Genomic DNA, 25,776 nt, shown 5'->3' with positions numbered 1-25,776 from the left:
CCAGGAGTTTGAGACCAGCCTGGGCAACATACAGAGACCCCATTTATTAAAAAATAGATAAATAAAAATAAACATACACTTACCAGATGGCCCAGCAATCGGACTCCCAGGTATTTACTAAAAAGAAATTAAAATATGTCCACACAGATACTTGCACACAAATGTTCATGGCACCTTTATTCACAATAGCCAATAAATGGAAACACATCATATGTCCACAGGTGGATGAAGAAACAAATTGTGGTATATCTGTACAATAGAATACTATCTAGTAAGAAAAAGAACGAAATACACAAAAGCATAGATAAAACTCAAAAACATGCTGAGTAAAAATAAGCCAGATACAGAAGAATACATGATGCATTAAATTCTAGACTAAGGTAAACTAATTTGTAGTTAGGAAGCATATCACTAGTTGCCTGGGGCAAAGTGGGTGGAGAAGTACAGAAGGGAACTTTTAGAGATGATGAAAATATTCTATATCTTGATTTCATACTGTGTAAGATATATACATATATATATATGTTAAAACTCATATTCTTCATGACTTAAGTGAGTGCATTTTATTGCATGAAAAGTAAAACTCAATGAAGTTAATTTTTAAAATGTCAAAGTCAAGAAAAAGAAAGCCTAAAGAACTGTTTCAGATTAAAGGAGACTAAAGAGACATTACAATCAAATGTACTGCATTATCCCGAACATGGAGTTTTTAAAAATACATATAAATGACATTATTGGGACAATTGACAAAATTTGAACATGGATTACAGATTAGATCATCGTACTATAACAATGCTAAATTTTCTGAGTTTGATAATTGCACTGTGATTATATAAAACAAAGTCCTTGATCTTGGAAAATATTTAGACAAAGGGGCATGAAGGCCTCAACTTATTATTAAGTGGAGGATAGAAAGAGAGAGAAATATAAAGCAGAGCAAAATATAAACAACCAGTAAGTAAGAGCAAAGATTATATAGAAGTTCCTTGTACTATTCTTGCAACTTTCAGTAAGTTTCAAGTTATATTTTATAGCAAAACAAATGTTTTAAAAGATGAGGTAACTTCTAGATGGGAAGAAAAAAATAACTATATTGTAGTTCACAACTGCTTATCAAAACCAGAAGATGCTGAAATAATTTATCCTATTGATAAGAAAAAGACCCAGGATATAATATCAGAGTTCTCTAACTGGTTCTATAGGTGGTTCCAAGAATTTAGAAAGAATGAATAATTCCTTAGGGACATTAAAGGAAGGAATAACCACTCTCAAAAGAGAAAATCTCCTCTTTTCCAGGAAGATGGCATCTGATCTTTAAAGTCATAGTCCAAAAGAATTTTCTTTTTCTTCCTGTTCATCTTTATTTTTTCAAGAATTAACTGAGTCCTGCAGTTAAAAGCAATGATTTATAATCACAAATTATTATAGGAAACAAAAAAAGAAAACATTCCATTTTCACCTTTTCTTCTTAGCGCACACTGAACCAGAGAAAACAGAGTCAGTTCTCTTCTCACAGATGCAATTGTACTTTTGAATGCAATCAATAGTTGCCATTCTTGTTGAGGTCAAAAATGCACATTCTCCTCTCCCAGAAGAAGAACGCATTATTGTAGAATTACTGTAGAACAGAAAACATATGTAGCCAGCTGTTTAATTCCAAAGCTTACAATTACATAAATCATGATTTTTTAAAAATTCTGTTGCCTAAATGTCTAGAATATGGAAATGTTTATCATAACTTCATCACTAAAATATTTTCTTTTGTTCTTAGTCCATTAAATACAATCATGACCTCTTAATCACACCCACAATCTCCCATTTTATTCCACACTGACAATTTTTGGTCAGAAGGCAAAAGTACCTTGCAGTATTGCAATGAAATTATGATATGTTGCTTTCCTGTGCTAATTTTTTTCCAATAAAAGTGAGAGATTAAAAAGAAGGTGGCCAGGTACAGTGGCTCACACCTGTAGCCCCAGCACTTTGGAAGGCCGACATGGGTTCATCACTGGAGCCCAGGAGTTCAAGACCAGCCTGGGCAACATAGTGAGATCCCATCTCTACAAAAAATACAGAAATTACCAGATTACCACAGTGTGGTGGCACATGCCTGCAGTCCTAGCTACTCAGGAGACTGAGGCAGGAGGATCACCTGAGCTCAGGAGGTCGGGGCTACAGTGAGCTGAGATCATGCCACTGCATTCCAGCCTGGTGACAAAGTGAAATCCTGCCTCTAAAACAACAAAAAAGAGAGAGAGGGAGGAACTGAATATCTGTAACACAGATAACCAGGGCTCATGTATATATATTGTAAGAAGAAAAGGGAAGAATTGGAATATAGTCAGAGATGAGATTGTTTGATTGTGTTTTGTCTCCTTTCCTCCCCCACCCTATAGCTAGGAGTTATTAGCTAATAACAATTCTTTGAAAAATATCTAAAGCATGACTTCTATTTTAGCAAAATGGTTGATTAAGTGAGTTCTTTAAAAACAATTTAAAATACTGAATAAAAAATGTTAACCCTTCTTGAATAACTTCATAAACTAATAAGAAGCAGATTCATACTCAGGCTGAATATGAAGTAAAGTAAACCCACTGCCGAGGGCAAGTGAAGCACTGAAGATAGTTTTTCCCTTAATGGATGTAGTAGGCTGAAATGAATTCCACCCAAGATGGAGATTCTAAGTAGAAGATAAGCTACATAGGACTGAGAACTCAAAGGGATATATGTTCAGTATAAACCACCCAGAATTGTCTTGAACCTTGGATCTAAGCAGAAAAGAAAACTGATAATCCAACTTAAGAATTCAAAATCAAAAAGCATCCCTCATATGTTTGCATTTGCTGTATTACTTAAGAAAGTTCAAATCTGCTACAGGAAAATAAAGAAACAGGTAAGGAAGACAAATGAAACCAAGTAGCTTGTAAGGCATAGGTAGAACTCACAAGATGTGTTAGGTGTGAACAGGTAAAATTAGTAACATATGAGGTGTTAGATATAGATACAGTAAATAAAGTATGTGTGCATTAAACATAGACAAAAAAAGAAGGGACCAAATAGACACTAAACATACACAAAATACACATGAGGCTCATACACACTCAACATTCAAGAGGTCTTAAATTCACCACCCATTGGTGATTCCCATTCTGGCCTCTGCCCAGGAAACACAAATTAAATCCACAGCTGCTCATCAGGTTAACTGGAAACGTACAACTGTGGCCAGGCTTACACGTTACTGTAAGACAGAATCTTCCCTGTAGAAAAACGTGTGTGCTGGCCACAAAAACTTTGTCTGTTGGGTCCCCTTACTCACACCACAAGATGGCCCTATATCATCATCAGGGGAGGATTATGCAGCAGAGACAGTCAGGTCATATGAAGACTGCATAACCCAAGATTCAGGTAATCCTTTCACCCTGCACCGTATCCCAAGTGCAACAACTTATCCTCTCTTTCCCTTTGGGCTGTGCTATGGGTTTTACATTGGTTTAAGCAACTGTGATTTGATGATCTTAATTTGGCCTGTAAGCCTTTCTGTTCTGTGACTTTTGGAATAGTTTGCCTGGGAGTGTGCTTGAAGAATATGATTACATCAAGGTAATTCCCTCTGCATGACATCTTTTGCAGGTTTGCAGTCCAGAATTACAATACTTGCAGAACCCACCCTTAAAATCATATTAAGATTTTTTTAAAGTCAGTGAATAGTTTAACCAGATTAGAACTAAATCTAAACCCAAGAGTTTACTAATAATGTACTTCAAAATAGAAGGTCTATAGTGAAGGTGTATATACATATATATTACATGTTTTATATGTATGTATGTATGTATAAACTAATTATATAAAGTAACTCGAAATAAATTTTTTGGATACTCAGGATACTCATTTGTGGTTGTGGGAGGGATCATTATGGCTGACTTATAGGATGGTCAAATCAGTTCATACCACCCACCTTCCTTTATGATTTTGTTTCATTTTATGTACCTCATAATACATATTTCTGAGCATGTGTTTAACATAATACTTTTAAAATTATTATTAATAACTCTTTATGTCCCTTCTCTTCCTTTTCTACCTATACTTCCTAAAACATTCTTACTCATTGTTCTAATTGTTACTAAAGACTCCTGCTTAAAAATGAGTTAAACTGTGTGAAATGAGAAAAGATTCTCTTTAGACACAATCCTTTCACCCCCCCACACCAATGTTACAGTTTGAATGCATTCCAGACACTTACATTCCAGGAGATGTGCCATTATCAATCCATTTCCACTTACTTTCCCTTTCATCATATGATAATCCAATCCAGTAATTATTTTCATAAATCTGAGATTGAACGAAGGCCTATAATAGAAACAAAACATATTAAGTGACTAAATTCCCATCTGTGTGATGAGTGAGAACAAGGACAGGTCAAGGGGCCAGCTGTTTCTGTGGTCAGTACTCTGCTACTCTCCACATCATCCTTCATCCGTTCTCGCTAGAAAAACCTCTCTTCCCTAGATCCCTGCCTTTCCATTTCCCAAAGTCATTTCCCCCTCGTATTAATATATTATTCATTTATGTTAAAAAAAAAATGGCTGTCAGTATCACAGATTATTTAAAACACGGAAAGTTTAAAATCCAAATATCTACCAATAGGAAAGTTGTTAAATATTTTTATAATGCTTTATGAAACTATCCAAAATCACACTCCAGGAGAATACTTAGGATGTAGAAAATTGAACATCACTGAATCTTAAGTGAAAAAAGGAGTCCTCAGAACAAATCTATTAAAATAAAAAGGTGTGTGTATGATAGGGGTGCAGTAAAATCTTAAGCCCCATAAGAGGAAGCCTTGCTATAGTTCCACAGCTGGAATGGGTGAAGTATTTGAAAGTATTTACCATGTCTAAAATGTAATATATCCAAGTGACATATTACATAATGTCTGACTAAATGACTAAATATATTTTAAAATATAGGTTTAAATGTAACTGTTTTACATTTGATATGAAATTATTATATGAAATTATTTCATAACTTGATATCATGAATTCTTTTATGCTATGATTTTAAACATTCATTAGATTTGCATATACATTTTCTGTTGTTTTCGTAAACAATAAATAAAGGTTTCAGGCTAATCTTTGCAAACACATCTCTATAAAAACATATTTTGAGTATTTGGATAACTTTTATTAGTAACATTTTTTAAAAATTTTAAACACAATTTTTTAAAAATTCAATATTGTTATATTCAATATTGTTATCACTATCATTCAGTATTGTTACACTATGTCACTATATTTTCTCTTTTTACAATTCTGTTTTAAAGATACACATCTTGAGATAATATATAACAATGATAAGTGAGTGTTACCTACGAATGCAATGAAAATCACTATTGAGGCAAATTTGTAAAGCTGTTATCACTTTTATGTTCCTCATTATTATTTCCATTTTGAAGACAGGCTCAGAGAGGTTAAATAAATACTAGAGGTCATCCATCTCCCCTTCTAAGGAGTCTGCAGTATAACCACTCACAGGGAGATGATTTGCAAAACGCAAACAGCATCCTTAATAATAATGGTCATCATGATTGATAACATGTATTGAATATTTAGTAAGTAGCAGAATTATATGACCACTAGCAGGCAGTGTTTCCTGGGAGCCTCTTAACTATACCATTTTGCTCACACAACAGACACACAAAGACTAGCTAAAGTCTCTCATTCTGGACTCCAGTCAGTCTTTAATATCTTAGGTCCAACATTGAGAGACAGAGTCCAAGAGAATAAAAGTGAATGTAAAATACCAGTTCATCTTTGTCATCTATCTTCAAAAGAGATGATCTACAATGCTGACAAGTTTGTTTACATCCCTTCCAGTCTTTCTTCTGCATGGTAAAATAATAACAGTTTACTCCACAACAGGACCAGTGGTCTTCAGAGAATTTGCCTACAATATATTAGGTGAATCATCAAACTTCTTGTCATCTGGTATTCTGCTAACCAGAGCAATATGTTTCTCAGCCCTCCATAGCTAAATAAAATCCCAATAGCAATCAATAATGATAATACAAGGTTCATCAAGATTCTGGAATACAAGAGATACCTTCACTCCCATGTCCAATGCAGCATTATTCACAATAGCCAAGCTATGGACAAACGACTAAGGAAAATGTGTTATATACAAAAAATAGAATATTAGTCAGCTTCTAAAAGAAGTAAATCCTTCTGTATATGACAACATGGATGAACCTTGAGGACATAACGCTAAGTGAAATAAGCCAGTCACAGAAGAACTAATACTTTATTATTCTAATTATATGAGGGATCTAAAATAGTTAAACTCACAGAAGCATATAATGGTGGTTGCCAGGGTTGGAGGGAAGTGGAAATGAAGAGTTGTTCAATGGTATACAGTTTCAGTCATACAAGATGCCTAGGTTCTAGAGATCTGCTGTGCAGCATAGAGCCAATAGTTAATGATACTGTATCGTACACTTAAAAACTTATTAAGAGGGTAGATCTCATGGTGTGACCGCAAACACATAAATAAATAAAAGGACATGAGGAAACTTTTGGAGATGACGGATATATCTATTTCTCTGATTGTGGTGATGGTTTCATTTCTGTCCAAATTCATCAAATTGAAAACATTAAAAATATGCATTTTTGTAATTCGATAATAATAAAATTGTCTAAAAATAATAAAACTGAATTAAGTTTTTAAAAAAGATTTTAGAATGTTTTCTAAATAAAAGAAAAAATTTTTAAACCTTTTTTCCTCATATATTTTATACCATACTAAATTTTAAAAATATTACTCAATCTTTAAAAATAGAGATGGTAAATTTCTACTAACTACCATGCCTAAATGAGATTAAATATACAAAAGTTCTTTGTAAACTCTAAATCCTAAACAAATATTTAGTAATTGTTGATTAACCAGGTCAATTAATTCCATCATTATGCAAGATAATAGAGTTTACTGTATGAGATTTAATATTTTTATACCTTACGTGCTTTTAATGGTATCATCACACAGAGTCACACAAACATTAACACTATGGCAAATCTTGCAGATGTGCAGGAGGGAGTACATATTGATCACAAATAGACCAAATATGTGAAATCAAGGCAGAATGGAAACACACATACGTGCATGACACACACAATTATCTTTATAACAGCATCCAAATAAAAGTCCTTGTGCCCATTTTAGTGCAAATATATTTTAACTGAAAACCTCCATATTCTATGTCAGCAAAAAGTGGAAGTCTTTAATTTGCTCACAGGACCGAAATGATCAGAATTTTCAGGGGAGTTTACATACTAGTTCACCTTTTGGGAGCAGTAATAATGTAAGACGTGCCAATGAGTTTTGGGAACTATAGGCTTTTACTAATCCAAACATGGATCCTGGAGTCCCAATCCCGTATTTGAAACAAGCAAACCTCCAAGATACCCATACTACATCTATAAGGCACAGATTAAAAGTTGCCCAGTAGACCTCAGAGATCACTAATACATATCATAAGCCTGTTTGTTAGGCTTCAAGGATTATGGAGGGGAAGAAATAATGTAAAATCATGCAATCTTTCTTTCAAGATTTCCTTCGTACCTGTGTTTTGCAAAAATTTTAAAACGATCTCATTTTCTCTACGACATCTGTTCTTTAGCATGAGGAGTGAATCCAGTTCCTTTTTCTGCAGAAAGCTGTCTTTTTTGAGAATGTCATATTTTAAAGTCTTATTTGTCAAAAGCTTCTCTTTTAAGTAGTTATCATTTTGCATGATGTACTTTTCACTACAGTTTCTTAGAATTTCCTGCTGTTCATGTTTTTCTTGAACACACTGAAAGACTAAAATTAATAGCATAGATATAATACAAATAAGTACTCATAATAGTTAAATATTGAAATTTAAGACAAAGGAAAAAATTTCACTCTGACAACCATTAATCATTACTTTAATTAGTCATTACTTTAATTAGTCATTTGACATTTAGAAAGTAACACCTCAACAAACTGACCATAAAAAGGGAAACATAAATTTCTCACCATTAGCAACTTAAGTGTAGGATAAATAAAATAAAATATCTGAATAAAATTATGAAGGTGACACCTTATTTGTCAGTTTAGTTCATTTTTAATAACACATCATTTATAAATAAACACTAAAGTAAAAATCAATTTGCCAACATTTAACCACATATCTTCTGCATATGAAAATCTGAACTAAGAAACATGAAGGGATAGCATAATTATTATTGGAGCAGATAGAATATCCGCAGCAGAAAAGAGAGTAAGATCCAGATATGTAATTTTATCTGAATATAAAATATCAGTGATTTTTCTCTAAAGATATGAAGGAATTCAAACAAAAGATAAAGCTTAAATTTAATATTATATAACAGCATGTGTAGATTGTTTTACTAAACCATTTCGTCATTACATACTTTGAGAAATGTCAAGAGAAAGCCATAATTTCTTTTGAACAGTTGTCCCTCAAAGAATGTTTATCTCAGATTCACAATAATCAAACCCAAATGGCAGAATACATGTATTACTAAATCCTCTATGAGAAGGAATATTACCATGTATTATACACAGTGAGACAGCTCATCACAGATTCGGGGTCAAGGTTAAGTACATTAAAAATGACACTGTGATATGCCCAGAAAAAAATCACCAACAAAGGCCAAAGCCACCTGGGACACTCTCTGAGTACAGATGGGGAACAATGGATGGAGCATGGTTACTATCTACACAATCAGGGGTTACTGCTGCTACTCAGGCAAGAAAGCTGTATTTTGCTACTCACTCTTTGTCACCAACACTGTGACTATCATCAGAAGAAATAAACAGAGGACCCCAAGAGTCACTGCAATGAGACGCCAGGGCACTGAAAACTCTTTAAATACAAAAAAAAGGAAAATAATCACCAGGGGAAGAGCTTGGCTCACTACTAACCTTGACCTGAGAAACCATTTGAAACAAAGAGACAATCTTCTCTAAAACTTTGACAAAAATATATCACATAAGTATATTTAAATGTGTAATCTGGAAGTTACATGCATGCATTGTAGAAATCCCACACACAGGAATAGTTCTATAGGATTTAAAAAGTCCATCCTGCATAAAAGCACCAATAGCAGTAGACACAAAACATGTAGTAAAATCTAAGCTAACATGTGTGCTCCTTCCTGTGATCACAACTAATCATGAAGAGAAAGGAAAAAGCAGTCAATAATGCTAAGAAATTAGTAGTCAAATAGTGGATATTCTGAAGCTGCAAATATGGATGGCTTCATCTTTGAGGGACTTTCTAGAAATCAACTTTTCTTTCTTTTTCATCAATTCTATTTTTCTCTAACAACACTATAGCCTTTCGTTTTTGAGATCCTCAGTGTCTGAAAGTTGTATCTCTGATTATATTAAAGCAGTAAAAGTTATTCTCATTGTAGAGTTTAACAATGATCATATTTGAAGGGAGAGAGAGAGCAATAGAAAAATTAGAATGCCCTTTTGATTCAAACATTGTTTCTGCATCATTGCCAATAAGATTTGGTAAATACTTAAGGCACATGAAATATCTTCTATCTGCATAAAAATGTTGTTTTAACATTGATTTTTCATTTCTTACACACTCTCTTATTTTTACGTCTCTAAGAAAACGTAAGGTTTTCTTCAGACTCTAGTCTGTCCTTTATTATCAAGGCCTCACAAATTCTTCTTGACTAGATTTAAATAAAAACATTCTACTAGCTTCTCAAATTTAAAAGAATTCACTCATTTCTCCATTCTCACAACTTCAAAAAAAATACTTCTACTACTCTACCCTCTTATAGTTTCTTATTACCAGCCAAGAAGCAGAAGTACAGATAGGAATCTTTTTTCAAATGTCAAAAGTTTGACAATCCATAAGAAACAGGTGAATGTAGATGCTTAAAATGCATACCTTTGTCATCAGTTTTCCCAGGCCTTTCAGTATCATCAGGCCTTAATCTATTCTGTGACTCTGAAGGAGACTGCAAAAATCTCAGGGTTAAATAAATCTCTCCCTGATCATTCATCTTTAGAGTAAGAAGATAAGTTTTGCATTCAAATCCTGCAACAGGATGGCTTCTGTTGAAAGAAAAATTAAAATGTCAGCCAATAGGAACACACCAGGATTTGATGCTAAGAGATGTATGTGTGTCTGTTGGTGTGTGTTTATTAACTAAGTGCCTAAAGCACGTAGAGTGAGCCTCATTTATAGAAGAAATAAAAAATCTTTCAACATTTTTGTTAAAGTCATTTATACTTCTAGTGATCACAGTCATAATAATTAGAAAATACAGAAATGATGAGAAAAAAAATCTACCAATAGATTATTGTTCTATTCATCCAGCCAATTTTGCTCAAAATATTCAAAATACATATACAAATGTTAGGCAAAATTGATACCACCGTAAATCACTGAAACACTTTAAAACTATCAGTTCAACAAAAAAATCTAAATTCTGAAAAAATAAAAATAGCTTGGCTTTTAAAAACTTACATGTATTCTAACATACATATAAATATAACAAAGTTCTTGCATTCTTTTCAACTATACTTGACTCTACCAGAGTGTTTCCCAAAATGTATCACATATACCCTCTACAAAAGAATTATTTGAGGGTTAATATTGCAAACTGGTTAACATTCCAGATTCAGTGCCTTTTGCAAGATGTACTAAATAAAAATCACTTCGGTTGGAGCCCAGATAAATGTATTTTTAATCTCAAATGATTCCATGTACATTAAAATTTTAGAAATAATCTTCCAGTATATTATATTGCCAGAGAAGCCGATATGAAAATAAAAGTTGTCAACAGGCAGTCATTAATGTCCATAAAAGACTCAATTTATTAATAAATGCTAATATAGAAAAGAATAATTAAATAGCAAATATCTAAAATTTACTTCTTATGTTAGTCAATACGATACCCAAGAAACGAGAAATATGAAAAAACAAATTGCACATGTAACCATATTCTTTTCTAAATTTTTTTAATTTACAAAATTTTCTAACCCAGTCACATTTTCCCTAATTTCCTAAGAAAAATAAGTATTTTCTATCATAGAGTCATTCAAGATGGATAAAATATATAAATCGTTAGACTTAAGTAAAAAGTAATTAACCCCTCAAATCTCTATTCTTTATTTTGATAACACAAAGCAAAAGTCATAGCATATTGAGAAAGAGAAAATAACTTTTTGTTAATACTGAACTACAATTTCCTTCAGAGAAATGCAGCTCTAATAGAATCAGTAGCGAATACTTTCCTGTCATTCCTGTTATAATGCTAAGTCATTTGTAATTAAATGCCATATTTCTAGAATTAGTAACACTAAGGATAATCTGGTAGAAAGATCTGAGAAAATAAAAGCGGATATTACCTGTATCTGTGCTATGCAGTGGTGCAGGTGGAGAAAGCTGATTTCAAAATGAGGGAGAAGTTGGCCTTTCCGGTCCTGGATCCCTAAGGGGTTATAACATGAAAGCCAGAAATAAATTGTCTTCGAATGTTACTCTAACTCAAAATTTTCTGCCCCACCTCTTGACCAAAGTGGTAAGAGGAAATTGTATGATGAAAGCTGATATACTGATGGGAAAGGAAAGATGGTCAAGAGCTGTAGCTTCTCTATCTCAACTAACAACCACTTAGTACTCTTTGCAAAATAATGTTCAAAATCAATATTTGAGGACTGAAAAGATAAAATTTTGTACACATCTTTGGAGAAAATAAAACTAACAGCATTAACAAAAAGCTAACATAAAGAAACTGCTGGTAAAATAGATGACTAAAATGTCTATGTATAAAAATGTAGACATATATAAAAGAAGTGTAATGATTAAAATATTTAGCTCTTAGTTTAAATAATAGTCTCTCTGTTAGAAATGTTCTCCTATATGTTACTATTTTTTTTAAAAGTTCCTTTTTCTATCTATGTTTATTTCAGGTAAATGTATTTTTTTAAATTACTTTAAAACATCCATAATTCCACTATAAAATTGTGGCATATATTCTTCCAGCTTTTTTCTCTGTATGTTATGTTTACTGTCAAGGTTTGTATCATTCCTTACACAGTATTTTTGATTTATTATTTTCTAATAAATAATATGTATTCCATTATTTTAAAGAAATTCATCTGAAATGTTATTTTTAAAATATTACTCACAGGGATAAACCACCATTTATTTAGGCAATCCACTACTGTTGGATACTTAAATTGTTTTCAATTTTTTGCTATTGTAAAATCTATTTGGTCTGTACTTTTGAATATTTTGTTAGGGAAACTTTTTAAGCATAAAATTATATGTCAAAGGGTATATGTACTTACAGAACTCTAATATACGTGACCAAATGCCCTCCAGAAAAGATGTTCCCATTGATATTCCACCAGTTGTGTGTGAAAATGTTCACATTTGATTTTTTCAGAAAAAGATACTGGCAAATTATTTCTCTACTTGAAATCTACGAAATCTCACTTCATAAATCTGTCCCTAAAACCTTCCAGCAAGGCCTCACATTTTCACCTATATTGAAGACTTTAAAAAATTCATTTTTATCACTCTACCACGAGGTGGACCCTGCCGGAATGTAGTCAGATCTCTCATTGACTTTCACTTTTACTGGCTTCAGTTTTTTTCAATCTTCTGATTACAGTTCTAGGAAACCAATTTAAATTGTTCTTCAAATCAGGTGATAGTGGTTAATGAGGAGTGTGGGATAGAGAGGTACAGAGCAGCAGGGGAAATTGCTGATACAGGGACATGTAGTCCCTGAAGTCGGCCACATCATCATGTGCAGGCCGTCAGATGAAACATCTCCCAGAGGCTAATTTTACTCGATAATGAAAGCAAAGTCTCATGTGTGGAGTTTGGGAGCTTCAGGAATACTTGCTGCTGGGCATTTTCTTCTTTCCCTCCATCCTGGATTGGTTTTGTCAATCCCAAATCAGAGAAAAGATGGTCCGTATTCCTTTATCTCAATGCCAAAATAATAACTAAAGGACGGAAGTTTTGTGAGAAAAGATAGGAAGTGGGTGATGGGGGCAGGGGCTGAGGTGTAGTAATAGCGGATGTTGAAAAGGTGACAGAGATACTGTCATGTATTGGAGTACCTCTTGTGCATATAACCATATTAAAACCTCCCAACATTTACAAATATTTATTATTGTCCCCATTTCACAAATGAGGAAACTAAAGTGAAGAAATTCATTGACTTGCATAAGGAAACGTTATTGCTAATTCTTCATTCCTGTTTAAAATCAGGCCTGACTGAAGACAGAGCACAATGGACCATGAATTCAGAAGGACCTAGGCTTCGAACAAGGTCTTGTCACAAAGTATGAATCCTGGAACCAGGAAAATCTGGCTTGAAATGCTAGCCCCTAGCTCCCATATGTGACTTCAGGGAAGTTACTTCATTTCTCTAAGTCTTGTATTCACCATAGTAAAATAGTGATTTTTTTTTTTTGCCATCCAAGGTTGATGTGAGGGTTAAATGAGATAAGATCTACCTCAAAGTGCCTAACTACAATCTGGCATATATATGGTAGGCTCTCATAAATGTTAAAAATTGTTACTTGAAGTCCAAGACTCAAGTCGTTCTTATCTACAAAATTTGAGTAAGTCAACCAAATCCTCAAGCCTCACTTTTCTCATAGGTTCAATAAAAGTATCACACACTTCATAGGCTAGGACTAATAAATGTTAGCACTACAGACAGGATTTCTTACACTTCAAAATAAGTAACTGTTTTCTTGTTTTTCTTCCCCTAAGGTTGTAATAGGGGAAACACTAGGACTGTAGTTGAGAAATCCTGACATATCACACTGAGCCAGGTTCTCTATCCTGCCATGAGGCTTGGAGTACCAGTGCCACCATTGCTCTAGAGAAACCATTCTGTGGCTGCATATCTTACTGCCCCATGCAGATAGATACTGGTGATGTAGAGGCATTTTTCTGTTTTGATTTACATCCATATAGCCAGAGAGAAGGTGAATAGTTCTCAGGATGGAGACTAGACAAGTGCAGAGCACCCTTTTTTATACTTTTTACATATTGTCTCTCTAACATAATATAAAGTCCATAAGTCTGTCTTTTTCATTATTGAAACTGCAGCACATGTAAGAGGTATGATGCCTACAAGTACACTTGATGAACAAAGTGGATCAAGTTAAAAGGAATTGACTATAATATCTAGATTTGTTCATAGTTTTGAAAAGAGGCAGAATGAAACTGATGATGGGAAAGTCAAATTTTCTAGCTGCTCCTTCTGTATTCTCTTCATTACCAAGCTCTGAATTGCTGGAAAAGGCAAATTTCTCCTTTAAAGGAAAACACAATCAGCACCAGAAGATAACAGTAACTTCAAATGGGATTGAAACTCCCTACTTGGCCTTTTGATTAAAGAGGCACAAAGTTGGAAGTATTAAACTTTATCACAACCACTTAATAAAACAGAAAGAAGAGAAATATGAGAGTTTTGAATGTTCTGGTACTTTGTCTTCCAAATTCACTTTTGTGCAAAACATGCATGTAACACACAAATACGAATATATGAAGTATTAATTTGCTTATTTTCTGGCTCCTTTCCTGCAAAAGCCTTTTTTATTTGGGAAACCATACATTTTACTCACTCCTTTCTGACCATACTGTTAGCTAGAAGCTTAGCACACAGCTTCTAGTCACACCTTCAAACCTTCAGGTCACACTGTCAAACCTCAATGGTTTATCATTTCACAGCAGCACCCTGTTATTCCTGCCCCAGACTAAAATGAAGGATGTCTGGAAAAAACCCTAGCATGCAGGGAAGATGGTCTGAATCACTTCATTGGGAGAACTAACCTCACACAGACAAGTTCTCATCTCCTTTTTTTATTTGTTCTAATGCCTAACTTTTATTCCACTGCATGACACTGGCTCTTATAGTAAATAAAAAGATAAAAAAAGGCCAAAGCAGGCGGATCACGAGGTCAGGAGATCGAGACCATCCTGGCTAACACGGTGAAACCCCGTCTCTACTAAAAAAAATACAAAAAATTAGCCAAGCGTGGTGGCGGGCACCTGTAGTCCCAGCTACCTGGGAGGCTGAGGCAGGGGAATGGCATGAACCCCAGAGGCAGAGCTTGCAGTGAGCTGAGATCACGCCACTGCACTCCAGCCTGGGTGACAGGGCGAGACTCTGTCTCAAAAAAAAAAAAAAAATTCTCTAGCTTGAGATTTTCTGTTTCCCTAATCACCCTTTTTATCCTTCTTGTCTTTACAGTAAAATATATTCAAATGCTCTAAGTTTAAAATACATTGTCTCAACTGGACCTCTAGTAACCGATCAAACAGTAACCATCCTTCCTCTTATTTCTGAGAAACCAAACAAGAGGGCCACCTCAGGAACTAAGTTAACCATGATGACATAAGGGCAAAAAAAGGATTCCCAATGGCAATTTAAGGGAAAATAGTTAAGCTGATCTGTAACTAAGACTTCTGATTCTTAAATCAGTATTCTCTCCACCACATCACACAGTTCAAATTAGGACAATGTAGATACCAGAGATTTTGAGTGGTAGTTATCCAACTTTACTGTTCATCATAGGGAAGTCAGCCAAGGCAGATTCTGAACTCACCCTGAAATCCTTCATTTATCTTTGTTATCTTTATTAAATTTTTAAAATTTTCTATTCTACTTCATTATCCATTCATGCTAGGAATCCAGTTATTAATTAAAGGGGTCAGTGGTTAAACTTACAGCACAGTTCATGCTCACAGGTTCACACATTTCGAATCAAAACAAAGTAGTCTAACAATAGAATATATAAATCATCTCAGTTACATTTATGTTTACATTAAAAATATCCATACAAATAGACTCAGCCTAATACCAATTCCTGATACCAATACCTATACCCAAGATAAATAATCTAAAGGCAAATAATCTACAGACAGAGCAAGACAGCAACCAATTCAACACACTTAAAAAACACCTACTATATGGAAAAGACTGTGCTGGGGTTCTGCACCATCTCATGAATGGGGAAGAGGTGGGATGAAGTGCAGAAACAGTACTTGCATTATTTCAAGTGATCTCTTTATTAAGGAAGGAGGTAAAAGGAACATAACCTGAGTGCAATAAAAATCTAGTTTCATATAAAACTAGTACTATACAAAATTCAGTTTATAATGATCACTGTCCATCAGCAGCTTACGATCAAATAAAAGACAGATCAAAGTATAAGAATATTGTAGACGATAATATTTTCCTAATGACCTAGTCTCCCATCTTGGTTTAAATATGAGAAATTCTAGTAGATAGTAGGGATAGAGCTAAATAACCAAAACATAAGGAAGTTAGAGAATGGGGACAAAGACTTAAAGATTTTTTAATATAAGCACGATTTCTCCTCAACCTTGTTCAGTTTTGAATGGATCAGCTTATTCAACAGGAGCCAGAGAATGAAGGTTATTTTGAGGAACAACCAAAAACTGCGGGCCCACTGGAAGTTCAAAAGGCGATTGTTCCTCTTTCTTCTTGAGGTTGACATCTAAATGCAAGAAAATTATAGTATGATTTCATACTGCACAATCATCACGGTCTACAACCGGAACAGAAATATTTCACTGACAAAAGACCTGAAGATGATGGTGTACTTGCATAATGAAGTGGAAATCATTTGACTTTCCACGGCAAACCTGAAGACAATGGGCATGCATTTTGAGGAGTGAAAAGGACCATCTAGTGCTCCATGGCAAACAGGTTACCAAGCCATGCTCTAGTGTTATACTGTCCAAAGGGTAACCACTAGACACATGTGGCTATCTAAATTTAATCAAAATTAAATAGCACTACAAAAAACAAAACAAAACAAAAAAAAATAGCTTACTGGCACCAATTACACCAGTTAAGTGAAAAACCAAGATTTATTATAAGAGATACTACAGTAAAAAAGATGTTAAGTATAGAATCTAGGTTGGCATATAGGTGTTCACTTTATAATTGTCAAGAGTTTTGTATGTTTTATCCTTTTCACGTTAGAAAAAAAAAATTGTTTAAATAGCACCGTAAGTTCAGTTATTCGAGGCACACCTCAAGTAATCAGTAGCCTCATTTGGCCAGTGGCTACCCTACTGGACTGCACATAGAACATTTCCATTATTGCAAAAAAGTTATTGGACAGCCCGACTGTAGAGCCTAGTTGCTCAGGAGTCCTGGCAAGCCTCCAGAAACTAATTATTCCACCCAAAAGTCAGTGCTAACTTGTTCCTAGGGCAAGTGGATTATAACTACTGGAACAGTACAACTTTTAAAGAGTGGAGGTTCAGATGGAAGAATAAAAGGAAACAAGGGACATGGTTACTAAAAGTAACGAAAGAGGAAATCTATTAGAAAGAGGTTAAAAGGAACTGGGAAACTTAAGTGAGACCCGTGGTCAATAGGAGTTAAAATATTTCTGTCCATTCATACGCACATGTACGTTTGTCTAAATGTTTAACAATTTATAAAGCTGAAAACTCATTTAGTTTCCCCCCCTCCCCTACACACCAAATACATGGTGAAATAAGGAACAAGGACATAATCGAAGATATGCCTAACATGGGGTAGACTTTACTCTTGTAACACTTTAGGACATCACTGCTTATAATTGAAAATTTTAAATGTGAATAATTCCTGAGGGGTTTGTGATAACTGTAAAAAAAAAAAAAAAAAAAAAAAGCAGACCTTCTGTAAGCCCCCAAAAATTAAAACCAATCATGTATGAAGGAAATAAGGGAAGATCTACAATTGCCTTTCATGGATGGGAATATGGCTACATATTTCCACCTAAAGTATCTTCTGTCACAGGATATACCTACCAGAACAATTTCTTATTATCTCTAAAGTGAATTAGAGATATAGCCTCCTAGAAAAAACAAAAAACTACTCTGCAACCAGGATTTGGTATGTTTTATTAGAGCAAATTTTTAACAAAAGGTGGCTTTTATTTACAGAATTTAATGTATGTGGGGACTGTCCAACCCATGTGGACTCAAGTAAGGATAACCATTAAGCTTGCTAATGTATTTTCTTATTTTCAGTTTACATACAAATTTCTTTTTGTTTGCTTCACATTCATAAAAACCCCAGTATTGTAAATGGCAAATAACCCCTCCCATCCCTTAATTAAATATACAAACAGCTTGAAAACATACAATTTAAATTGGTTTAATCTTGAAGTGTAATCCAATAAGACTGAAAACTAAACATTTCAAGTCTTGTACCAAATAGTAAAATACTCGAAGACCTTCAGGATCCCTAAAATTTAAAAAGGTAAAAGTTACTTTTTCTTCCTAGGATAAAACAATTCTTTAAATTCCTAAAACAAAACAAAATTAAAATCTTATAACAATTAAGTTAATAAAATTTAGGAGAAGGGAAGGATTTTGCCGACAACTAGAGCACAGAATGAATATCTTTTCTATAAGAAAAAAAATAGTTTCTTCATCAGTATTCATTTTAGTATTTAAAGATTCATCTCCTTATGAAAGTCATAACCGCATCATAAAAATGTCTAATAAAGCAGAAAAAAGAATACCGTAATGCCATTTCATAGAATAACTGTGAACATTTTGATGTTTCTCTATTTTTTAATAACTAAAATCATTCCCTGTGCCCCTTTTTACATTACTTTCCCCACAGCATTAAAAAAAAATTCCCTAGTACTTTTTAATTAATTTAATAATTCTCTCCTTGTTAGACACTGGGGTTAATTTCCTATTATTAATAATACTTCAATGAGCATCTTCATGCATAATAAAGCCTTTCCAATATTTAGGAGTAGTTCCATAGAAGAGATGCTCAGAAATGAAATTACTAGGCCAAAGGCGAATGAAAAATGTCAACAGTTTTTGATGCATATTACCAAATTGCTTTCCAAAAACCACTACCAATTTATAATCCCAGTACGGTATCAATGCCACATCCTCACCAAATGTAGGAAAAGAAATTTCATAGTTTCAAAGCCTCCAGTTGGTCTCTGTGAACACAGACTTTTGTGTCCAATAATCATTATGCATTCATTCCTTTCTCCTTTCCTCTAATAAATATTTATTGAAAGCATCTATTATGTGCAGGGCACTATGCTAACTTTGTGGATACAGCAAGGTTCTCATGGAGCTTAAAGCAGACAAATAGGTTATTACAAATTAGAGTGACAGAAAAAGGTAAGAGCACTATGGGACACTTTGAGGGGAATGGACACAAATAAGTGGCTTGGATCAGACCAAGAAAATGGGATGTACTACAAAACCCTGGGGCAGAGGACAGATAGATCTTGGGAAGACATTGGTAGCTAAAGGATACTTAGGCTAGACTGGATTTTTTCCATCTTTTTCCCAAGTATTGAGCCCAAGGAGGAAAGTGAGATGATATGGACCTAATGAGGCTGATATAATCCAGTAAGGACTTCTTTTCTTCGGATTTTCTGATACTATATCCATATTTTTATACAAAATAGCTAATACAATTTGGGCATTATTATATACAGCTGTTGGATTAAAATTTTTTGGACAATCGATGAAATACTCTGCTAACTTCTACTGAGAGACAAGATAGTAAGCCTTTAATGACATAAAAATCAGAATTACATCTGCATAATAAACTGATAGGATGCCACTGAAATTATCTTGGCTAACAAACTGACTATACTATAGTTCTAAAATGAGCCTCTCTAATAATGACAACTTAGCCAAAATGCTGTAACATACTTACTTTGACTGATTTACGTCAATAAGAGAACCTATTTTTGATGTGGTAAAAGATATGTGCTCATCTCCAATTACAATTTCAAGCTCCTAAAAAAAAAAAATAGCAGAAAAATGTAGTTAATATAAAAATCTATCCCAGAGATATCTGTATTCTTGCTACAAATGGATCCCAATTTTAGTTGCAAGTTTTCTAGCAGTCAACCAGTCTAGCGGGGTGGTGGGGGAAAAGAAACTTGGTGTATTAGATGTAAACTATATCCTTAAAATAAAAACTGCTCACGAGTACTACCCCCAAGTTTAGAACCAACAAAGAATTGCTTTCCAGAGACATAAAGAAGACACTACGAAAAAAATGACAAAGAAATATTTCTTACAATGTCAGTAAAAACTGAAGACATCACTTTGAAGCACATGTTGGAAAAATGGTAGGAGTATAAGACCATTGTTAATATGATAAATATGTATTTTTTCTTTCTGGAAGATTCTACAAATAAAATGTATAATATTAATAACCACCACCACCAGTTTAGCACCTACTGTATGTCAGGCTCTAGTGCTAGGGACTTTATACTCTCTGTAATCTTGAAAATACCCTTATTAACCTATTTTACAAATGTGTAATTCAAAACTCATAAAGCAGAGGAAAATACTTGTTGATATTTATAACCACTAATAAGGATGGTACTTATATTTGATCCCAAGACTGTAAGACTTCAAAACTAATACTCCACAAAATAACTAAAATTAAGAACTAGTTTAAAAAAAAAAAAAACATACTGTAGATGTTCCTAGTCTGCTGTCATTACTGTATAGATTTTTCCCTATATTGTTTATCTGCAGGCCTAAAACCAATAATTAAGAAGCTGTATCTGTAATGAATTTTCAAGTTAACAGACACTATCGAAGACAAACCTAGCTATTTAACCAGAGGCCTAATTATGCAGTTTATGACACACACCAAATGGAGAATTAGCTAAGATGCTCTAACAGCCAAAAAACCTTTGACCTGATACAAAAAGCAACTTCTGAAGCATGCCTACTCCTTCCCACTAACCAAAACCCATGAACACATCCTTAAGCGAGTAGATAAAATACTAGGCTCTCCCCGAGTCTAAATGACATAAAAGGTTAGCTGCTGTGGTTTGCTTTTTAGTACATCTGTATATCTGCATAAAACAAACTGAGGCCTAAATTTACTTTTTAAAAGTGATACGATGCTTAAAATAAATACTGTTAACTATTACCTTTGCTCTTCTAAATAATGTTTCTTTAAACAGAAGAGTTAAGTTACTCCTACAGAGTATCAGCATGTGTTAGATTTCTCCACATTTTCTTCTACTCAAAGAAGGTGATATAAAGTATAATCTTCAGGGATATACAAAAGTGAAATTAAATGTTTCTTCCTTCCAGGGGTTGTATCTCATTTCTCCAAGAGTTAAAAAGACCCAATTCAGAAACCAAATTTTCTTTTTACAGAGTGAAATTAGGCCTTCAGAGTTCTTCAGAAGCCTTTTGAGAAACATCAGTTACTCTGAAGGAATATGAGAGGCAAATGCAATCATAAGTTTTAACAAAGAAACCACCAATCAAGTCTCTCTCTGGGGTATAGGGATGCAAATAAGAATTTTAAAAGTTATGATTTGGCAAAAGTAAATTTTACATAGTCATATTCTTAATAAAAGTGATTAACACACAACAGAAATTATTCATAACACTGCACTGTGAAAGCATCCTAACGTTGGCTAGGGTGACTACAGAGAAAGATATCTAAATTTAGACCTATGCACTGACTCCTTCACTACTAGGAGGTAGCACAGAAAAATGGAACTAAGAGACAAAATTAAAGAGAATTTACCAGGTGTCTATTAAATGGAAAGCCAAAGAATCAACTTAGACTGATTCAAAATAAATAAGGGTAATCATAATAGTATTATCAATTTTTAATATTTATGCACTTAAATAATCACTAAATACAAACCTGTCGGCCAACCCTATCAGGGGGAGGCCACAAAGCATCATCTTCTTTTGTAATTTCACTGTCATCAATAATTCTCTTCAGTTCTTCCATTACACTCTTGTGCACATAAGCCTAAAAATTAATCATAATAAAATTTGATAATGTCCACCTATGTCACCCCTCAACTCAGAAAGAAATAAGAGTTACAAACTCTGAATATTCAAATAGAGGAATATAGAAAAATTTAATTGATTCCAAAAGTAGAGAATGAGAATCATTTATCCTTGTTATATTACTTTTCTTCATCTCTTGCCCTTTCCTCTCACATTTATTTTTCCCTCTTCTCATCATTACCCGTCTTTGAAACACTGTATTCTGCCTTTGTAACATTAAGATCCAAATACCCCCAAGTGGTTATATCACAAGATCTGTAAGGTGAACAGTAATAAAGGCAAGTACACTGAAGCAGGAGAATCGTTTGAGCCTGGGAGGCAGAGGTTGCAGTGAGCTGAGATCACGCCACTGCACTGCAGCTTGGGCAACAGAGCGAGACTCTGTCTCAAAAAATAAAAATAAAAATAAAAATAAATAAATAAATACAAGTGTAGTTCACAACAAGGTTAGTTCTCTGAACTTTCTCATTCCTATGAATGCAACCATTGTATCTAATTTAAATGGCAACTCTTTCAATCTGTAAATTGCCTTCTTCTTTACAATACAGCCTTAGATGTACTTTTGTAAATTCAACACAGACTTGAAGAAAATGGGCTAAATGCAAAAAAAAAAAAAAAAAAGACATTCAAATAGAACTTACCTCTTTTCTGATCATGACATCATTTTTGTAATTGCTGTTGTTGGCATATCTAAGCTTTCCTGTGGGAAGTGGAAAAAAATCAATTTACAATAGCAAAAATGGCTAAAAAAATTAATGACATCATATAAAATTTTGAAGGTAAAGACCATTTTATACTATTACTTTTATTAATATTTCCTCCCTCCTTGTGTAAAATCATTGTTAGACATGTAGACAATAAATATTTGCTGGTTAAGTTTGCTGAAGTTGAAGCTAGCCAAATATTTAAATAGCCCATGCCTACAATATATAGATATAGGGTCATTTTTACGGCCTATTTTCTTAAGCTACATCATGAACTAGAAAGAGAATCTGCAAAAGGCACTAACATTCCTTTCAAGCTTGTTATATGTACGTATTGGTGCTAAGTGCCTTACACAGAGAATTTAATCTAATCTGTAAAACAATCCTAAAAATCAGGTTTTATTCTCTCACCTATTCATAAGAGAGAAAACAAAGTTAAGTAACTTAAACAGGGTCACACAAGATAAATATCTAGATCTACTTTAATACTCAGGCTTTCTCCACTACAAAAAAATGTTCCTTTTTTTCCTTCAAATGTATGCATACAATTATATTGTAGACATTTTAGAATTATGACTAAGAAGGACACAAACGATGCTTCTGGATCGAAGTTGATGAGTTTGTTAGCTAGTTTATATTTAATTTTAATCCATCATGACTTTTGTATTATCTGATGTATGCTTCCCCTTATGGCTAGTCAGTTGCCCAGACACAGCTATAATGTGTAGTAGCTACTCTAAAATGATAGAAATGCCAGTCTTTGATGGCTTGGCGCCAGGCGCAGTGGCTCAGCCTGTAATCCCAGCACTTTGGGAGGCCGAGACGGGTGGACTACCTGAGGTCAGCAGTTCGAGACCAGTCTGGCCAACATGGAGAAACCCCGTCTCTACTAAAAATACGAAAAAGGAGCTGGGCGTGGTGGCACATGCCTGCAATCCCAGCTACTCGGGAGGCTGAGGCAGGAGAATCGCTTCAATCCAGCAGGCAGAGGTTGCGGTGAGCTGAGATCGCACCACTGCACTGCACCCTGGGCGATAGAGCAACACTCTGTCTCAAAAAAAAGAAAGAAAAAAAGAAAAGAAAAGAAAGAGAAAGAGAGAAAGAAAAAGAAAGAGAGAGAGAGAGAAAGAAAGAAATGTAAGTCTTCGGGAGACCTCAATATTACCAATAGAAGAAGTATGTGGAACAGTGAAGTGGCAGATACATTGATTAGAACCACTGTTCTAGCATGAAACTTCCCTGATAATACTCAGGTGCTTAATTTATGTGATAGATACAAGCTTGATGGTGTTCACAGGCAGAGGAACTGAAAATAATACTACATAAAGAATAGATGAATTTAGGTAAATTTAGCTGAATTTATGGGGAGAGTAAGGTTGAATACAGTGATTAAGGTTTCTAAATAATTGCAGGGCTGGCACGGTGGCTCATGCGTGTAATCCCAGGACTTCGGGCAGCTGAGGCTGGTGAATCTCTTGACCTCAGGGATTCGAGGACAGCCTGGGCAACATGCGGAAACCCATCTCTACAACAACAACAACAACAAAGGAGCTGGGCGAGGTGGCGCTGGCCTGTATTTCCAGCACCTCGGGAGGCTGAGGTGAGGGATCACTTGCGCTTGGGAGGCGGAGGTTGCAGTGAGCTGAGATCGTGCCACCGCACTCAGATCTGGGTGACAGAGTGAGACTCTGTTTCAAAGTAATAATTGCAGGACTGTAGTTCACGTGAGTTCGGCTTGAAATGCTTGATACTCTTCTCCTTTCCTAATATACGTTCCTCCTCTAATTTTTTATTCTTGCTCTCACAGAACATTGTCTAAAGCCTGCTTATAGGACTTAATATACCTACTGCTTTACAGTTAAATGTCTGTGTCCCCACCAAGACAAATCTCTTTGAGTTAAATTTGTCTTACTCATTAATGTACCTTCCAATTTTGTATTTGCTTGTTGCCCAGCAAAAAACGTGCATTTAAAAAAAACCAAAACATATATATCCAAATGAACTTTCTTGTTGCAGGTAGGCAAGACCAATGTAACATGCTCTAATAGCGCTGTCAGAAAACAAATTGCTGCACGCTACTTGAGTAGCAGTTTCACCTCGTCCTCTGCTCTCACTGCTCTGGAAGTCTGTTTTTTTCTCTCAAAGGCCAAGTCTCTCATTTCGAGACTCATCTCAAGAGTGTCTTCCTTTAGGAAGATTTTCCTGATTCCCTCCTGTGGAACTTTACCTCTCCCCTCTTTTTTGGTAGTCTTCATGAGTCCTATGGTGAATAATTATACGTAAACACCTAAAACATATTATTATTCTCATTTGTTAACACGTCGGGCTCCTCCCCTTCAAAGAACACACACAGCCTGAATGAAGAAAAGGTACTGGTCACCACAAGATTTTATTCATCCATTGGACCACCCGCTGATGGGGGTGTTTTCAAAAAAGTGGTAGCATTTTTAATCAGGGCGACAATCTACAGAGTCCCTCCTGGTGCACTGTTACAGAATTCTGATTACTGTAGTTTCGACTTTTCAGTTTGTGACACGATTAGTTTTAATTTATTGCAGTTAGTTATTTTTCATTTATAAAACCAACTTAGGCCTCCTCTATTCTTAAGCTCCTATTTCCTTCGAGGGAAGCAGTGGCCTCCGCCCCCGGTACCTTCCACACCACCCGGCCTCCCCTCGCCTCCTCCACGGCCTCTCGGTCTCGCTCCCCTTTCCCAGCACCGCGTGCCGTGGGCCTCTTCTCACCGTCCGGCCGAAATTCGAACTCCAGAAACTCGTGCCCAAACTTGCCCTTGTGCCCTACGTAGTAGCGCAGGTAGAAATCGCTAGCCATAGCCATTTTTGTCCCCGAGAAGCCCGCCGAAAACCCAGCCAACGTGTCTCCCGGCGCCTTGTAGTCACGTCATCGCGCGGAATAAGCGCGTCACCACAGGCGCTTCTCTTCCGCCTGCCGTGCAGCCCTGGACTAAAGCGTGAAAGCCGAGTCTCGCGTGAGAGGCCCGTTGGTGCCGAAGGGAGGGTCGCATGCCGTGACTTTCTCTTTACTAGGATTGGAGGCACATTATTTTCAAAATAAAGATTACATTATATTAGCAAATATTAGAAATGTGAGCATATGATAGTCTTTTTTATCGACTTAGAGCTAAAGGTTTGCAAGTGGCTTTTACTTTTCTGGTCTCC

The 25,776-nt window shown here is 34.9% G+C and overlaps 2 protein-coding genes across 3 annotated transcripts; both read right to left on the bottom strand.

Annotated features, from left to right (window-relative positions):
* Window positions 1–556: 556 nt before the first annotated feature.
* On the bottom strand, window positions 557–11,954 carry LOC105519495 (killer cell lectin-like receptor 2). The gene is made up of 7 exons (XM_011952870.1): window positions 11,417–11,954; window positions 9,951–10,117; window positions 8,814–8,903; window positions 7,613–7,852; window positions 5,802–5,944; window positions 4,242–4,348; window positions 557–1,618 (listed from the first exon to the last, which is right to left on the bottom strand). Exons 2-7 carry the CDS (start codon window positions 10,063–10,065, stop codon window positions 1,456–1,458), a joined length of 858 nt encoding a protein of 285 aa, XP_011808260.1. The 5' UTR covers window positions 10,066–10,117; window positions 11,417–11,954; the 3' UTR covers window positions 557–1,455.
* Window positions 11,955–17,949: 5,995 nt separating this feature from the next.
* Window positions 17,950–25,513, bottom strand: MAGOHB (mago-nashi homolog B (Drosophila)). 2 transcript variants are annotated; one of them, XM_011952879.1, is made up of 5 exons: window positions 25,342–25,513; window positions 22,535–22,593; window positions 21,742–21,852; window positions 19,768–19,850; window positions 17,950–18,312 (listed from the first exon to the last, which is right to left on the bottom strand). In XM_011952879.1, exons 1-5 carry the CDS (start codon window positions 25,433–25,435, stop codon window positions 18,213–18,215), a joined length of 447 nt encoding a protein of 148 aa, XP_011808269.1. In that variant the 5' UTR covers window positions 25,436–25,513; the 3' UTR covers window positions 17,950–18,212. The 2 variants fall into 2 exon arrangements, with proteins under 2 accessions (XP_011808269.1, XP_011808273.1); XM_011952883.1 differs by having other exon boundaries at window positions 25,387–25,484.
* Window positions 25,514–25,776: the final 263 nt, after the last annotated feature.

Source organism: Colobus angolensis, unplaced genomic scaffold (genome assembly GCF_000951035.1).
Source record: "Colobus angolensis palliatus isolate OR3802 unplaced genomic scaffold, Cang.pa_1.0 Scaffold11, whole genome shotgun sequence".
Classification (NCBI taxonomy): domain Eukaryota; kingdom Metazoa; phylum Chordata; class Mammalia; order Primates; family Cercopithecidae; genus Colobus; species Colobus angolensis.
Note: the sequence above shows the minus strand (reverse complement) of the source record. Positions and strands in the feature narration are given on the sequence as shown.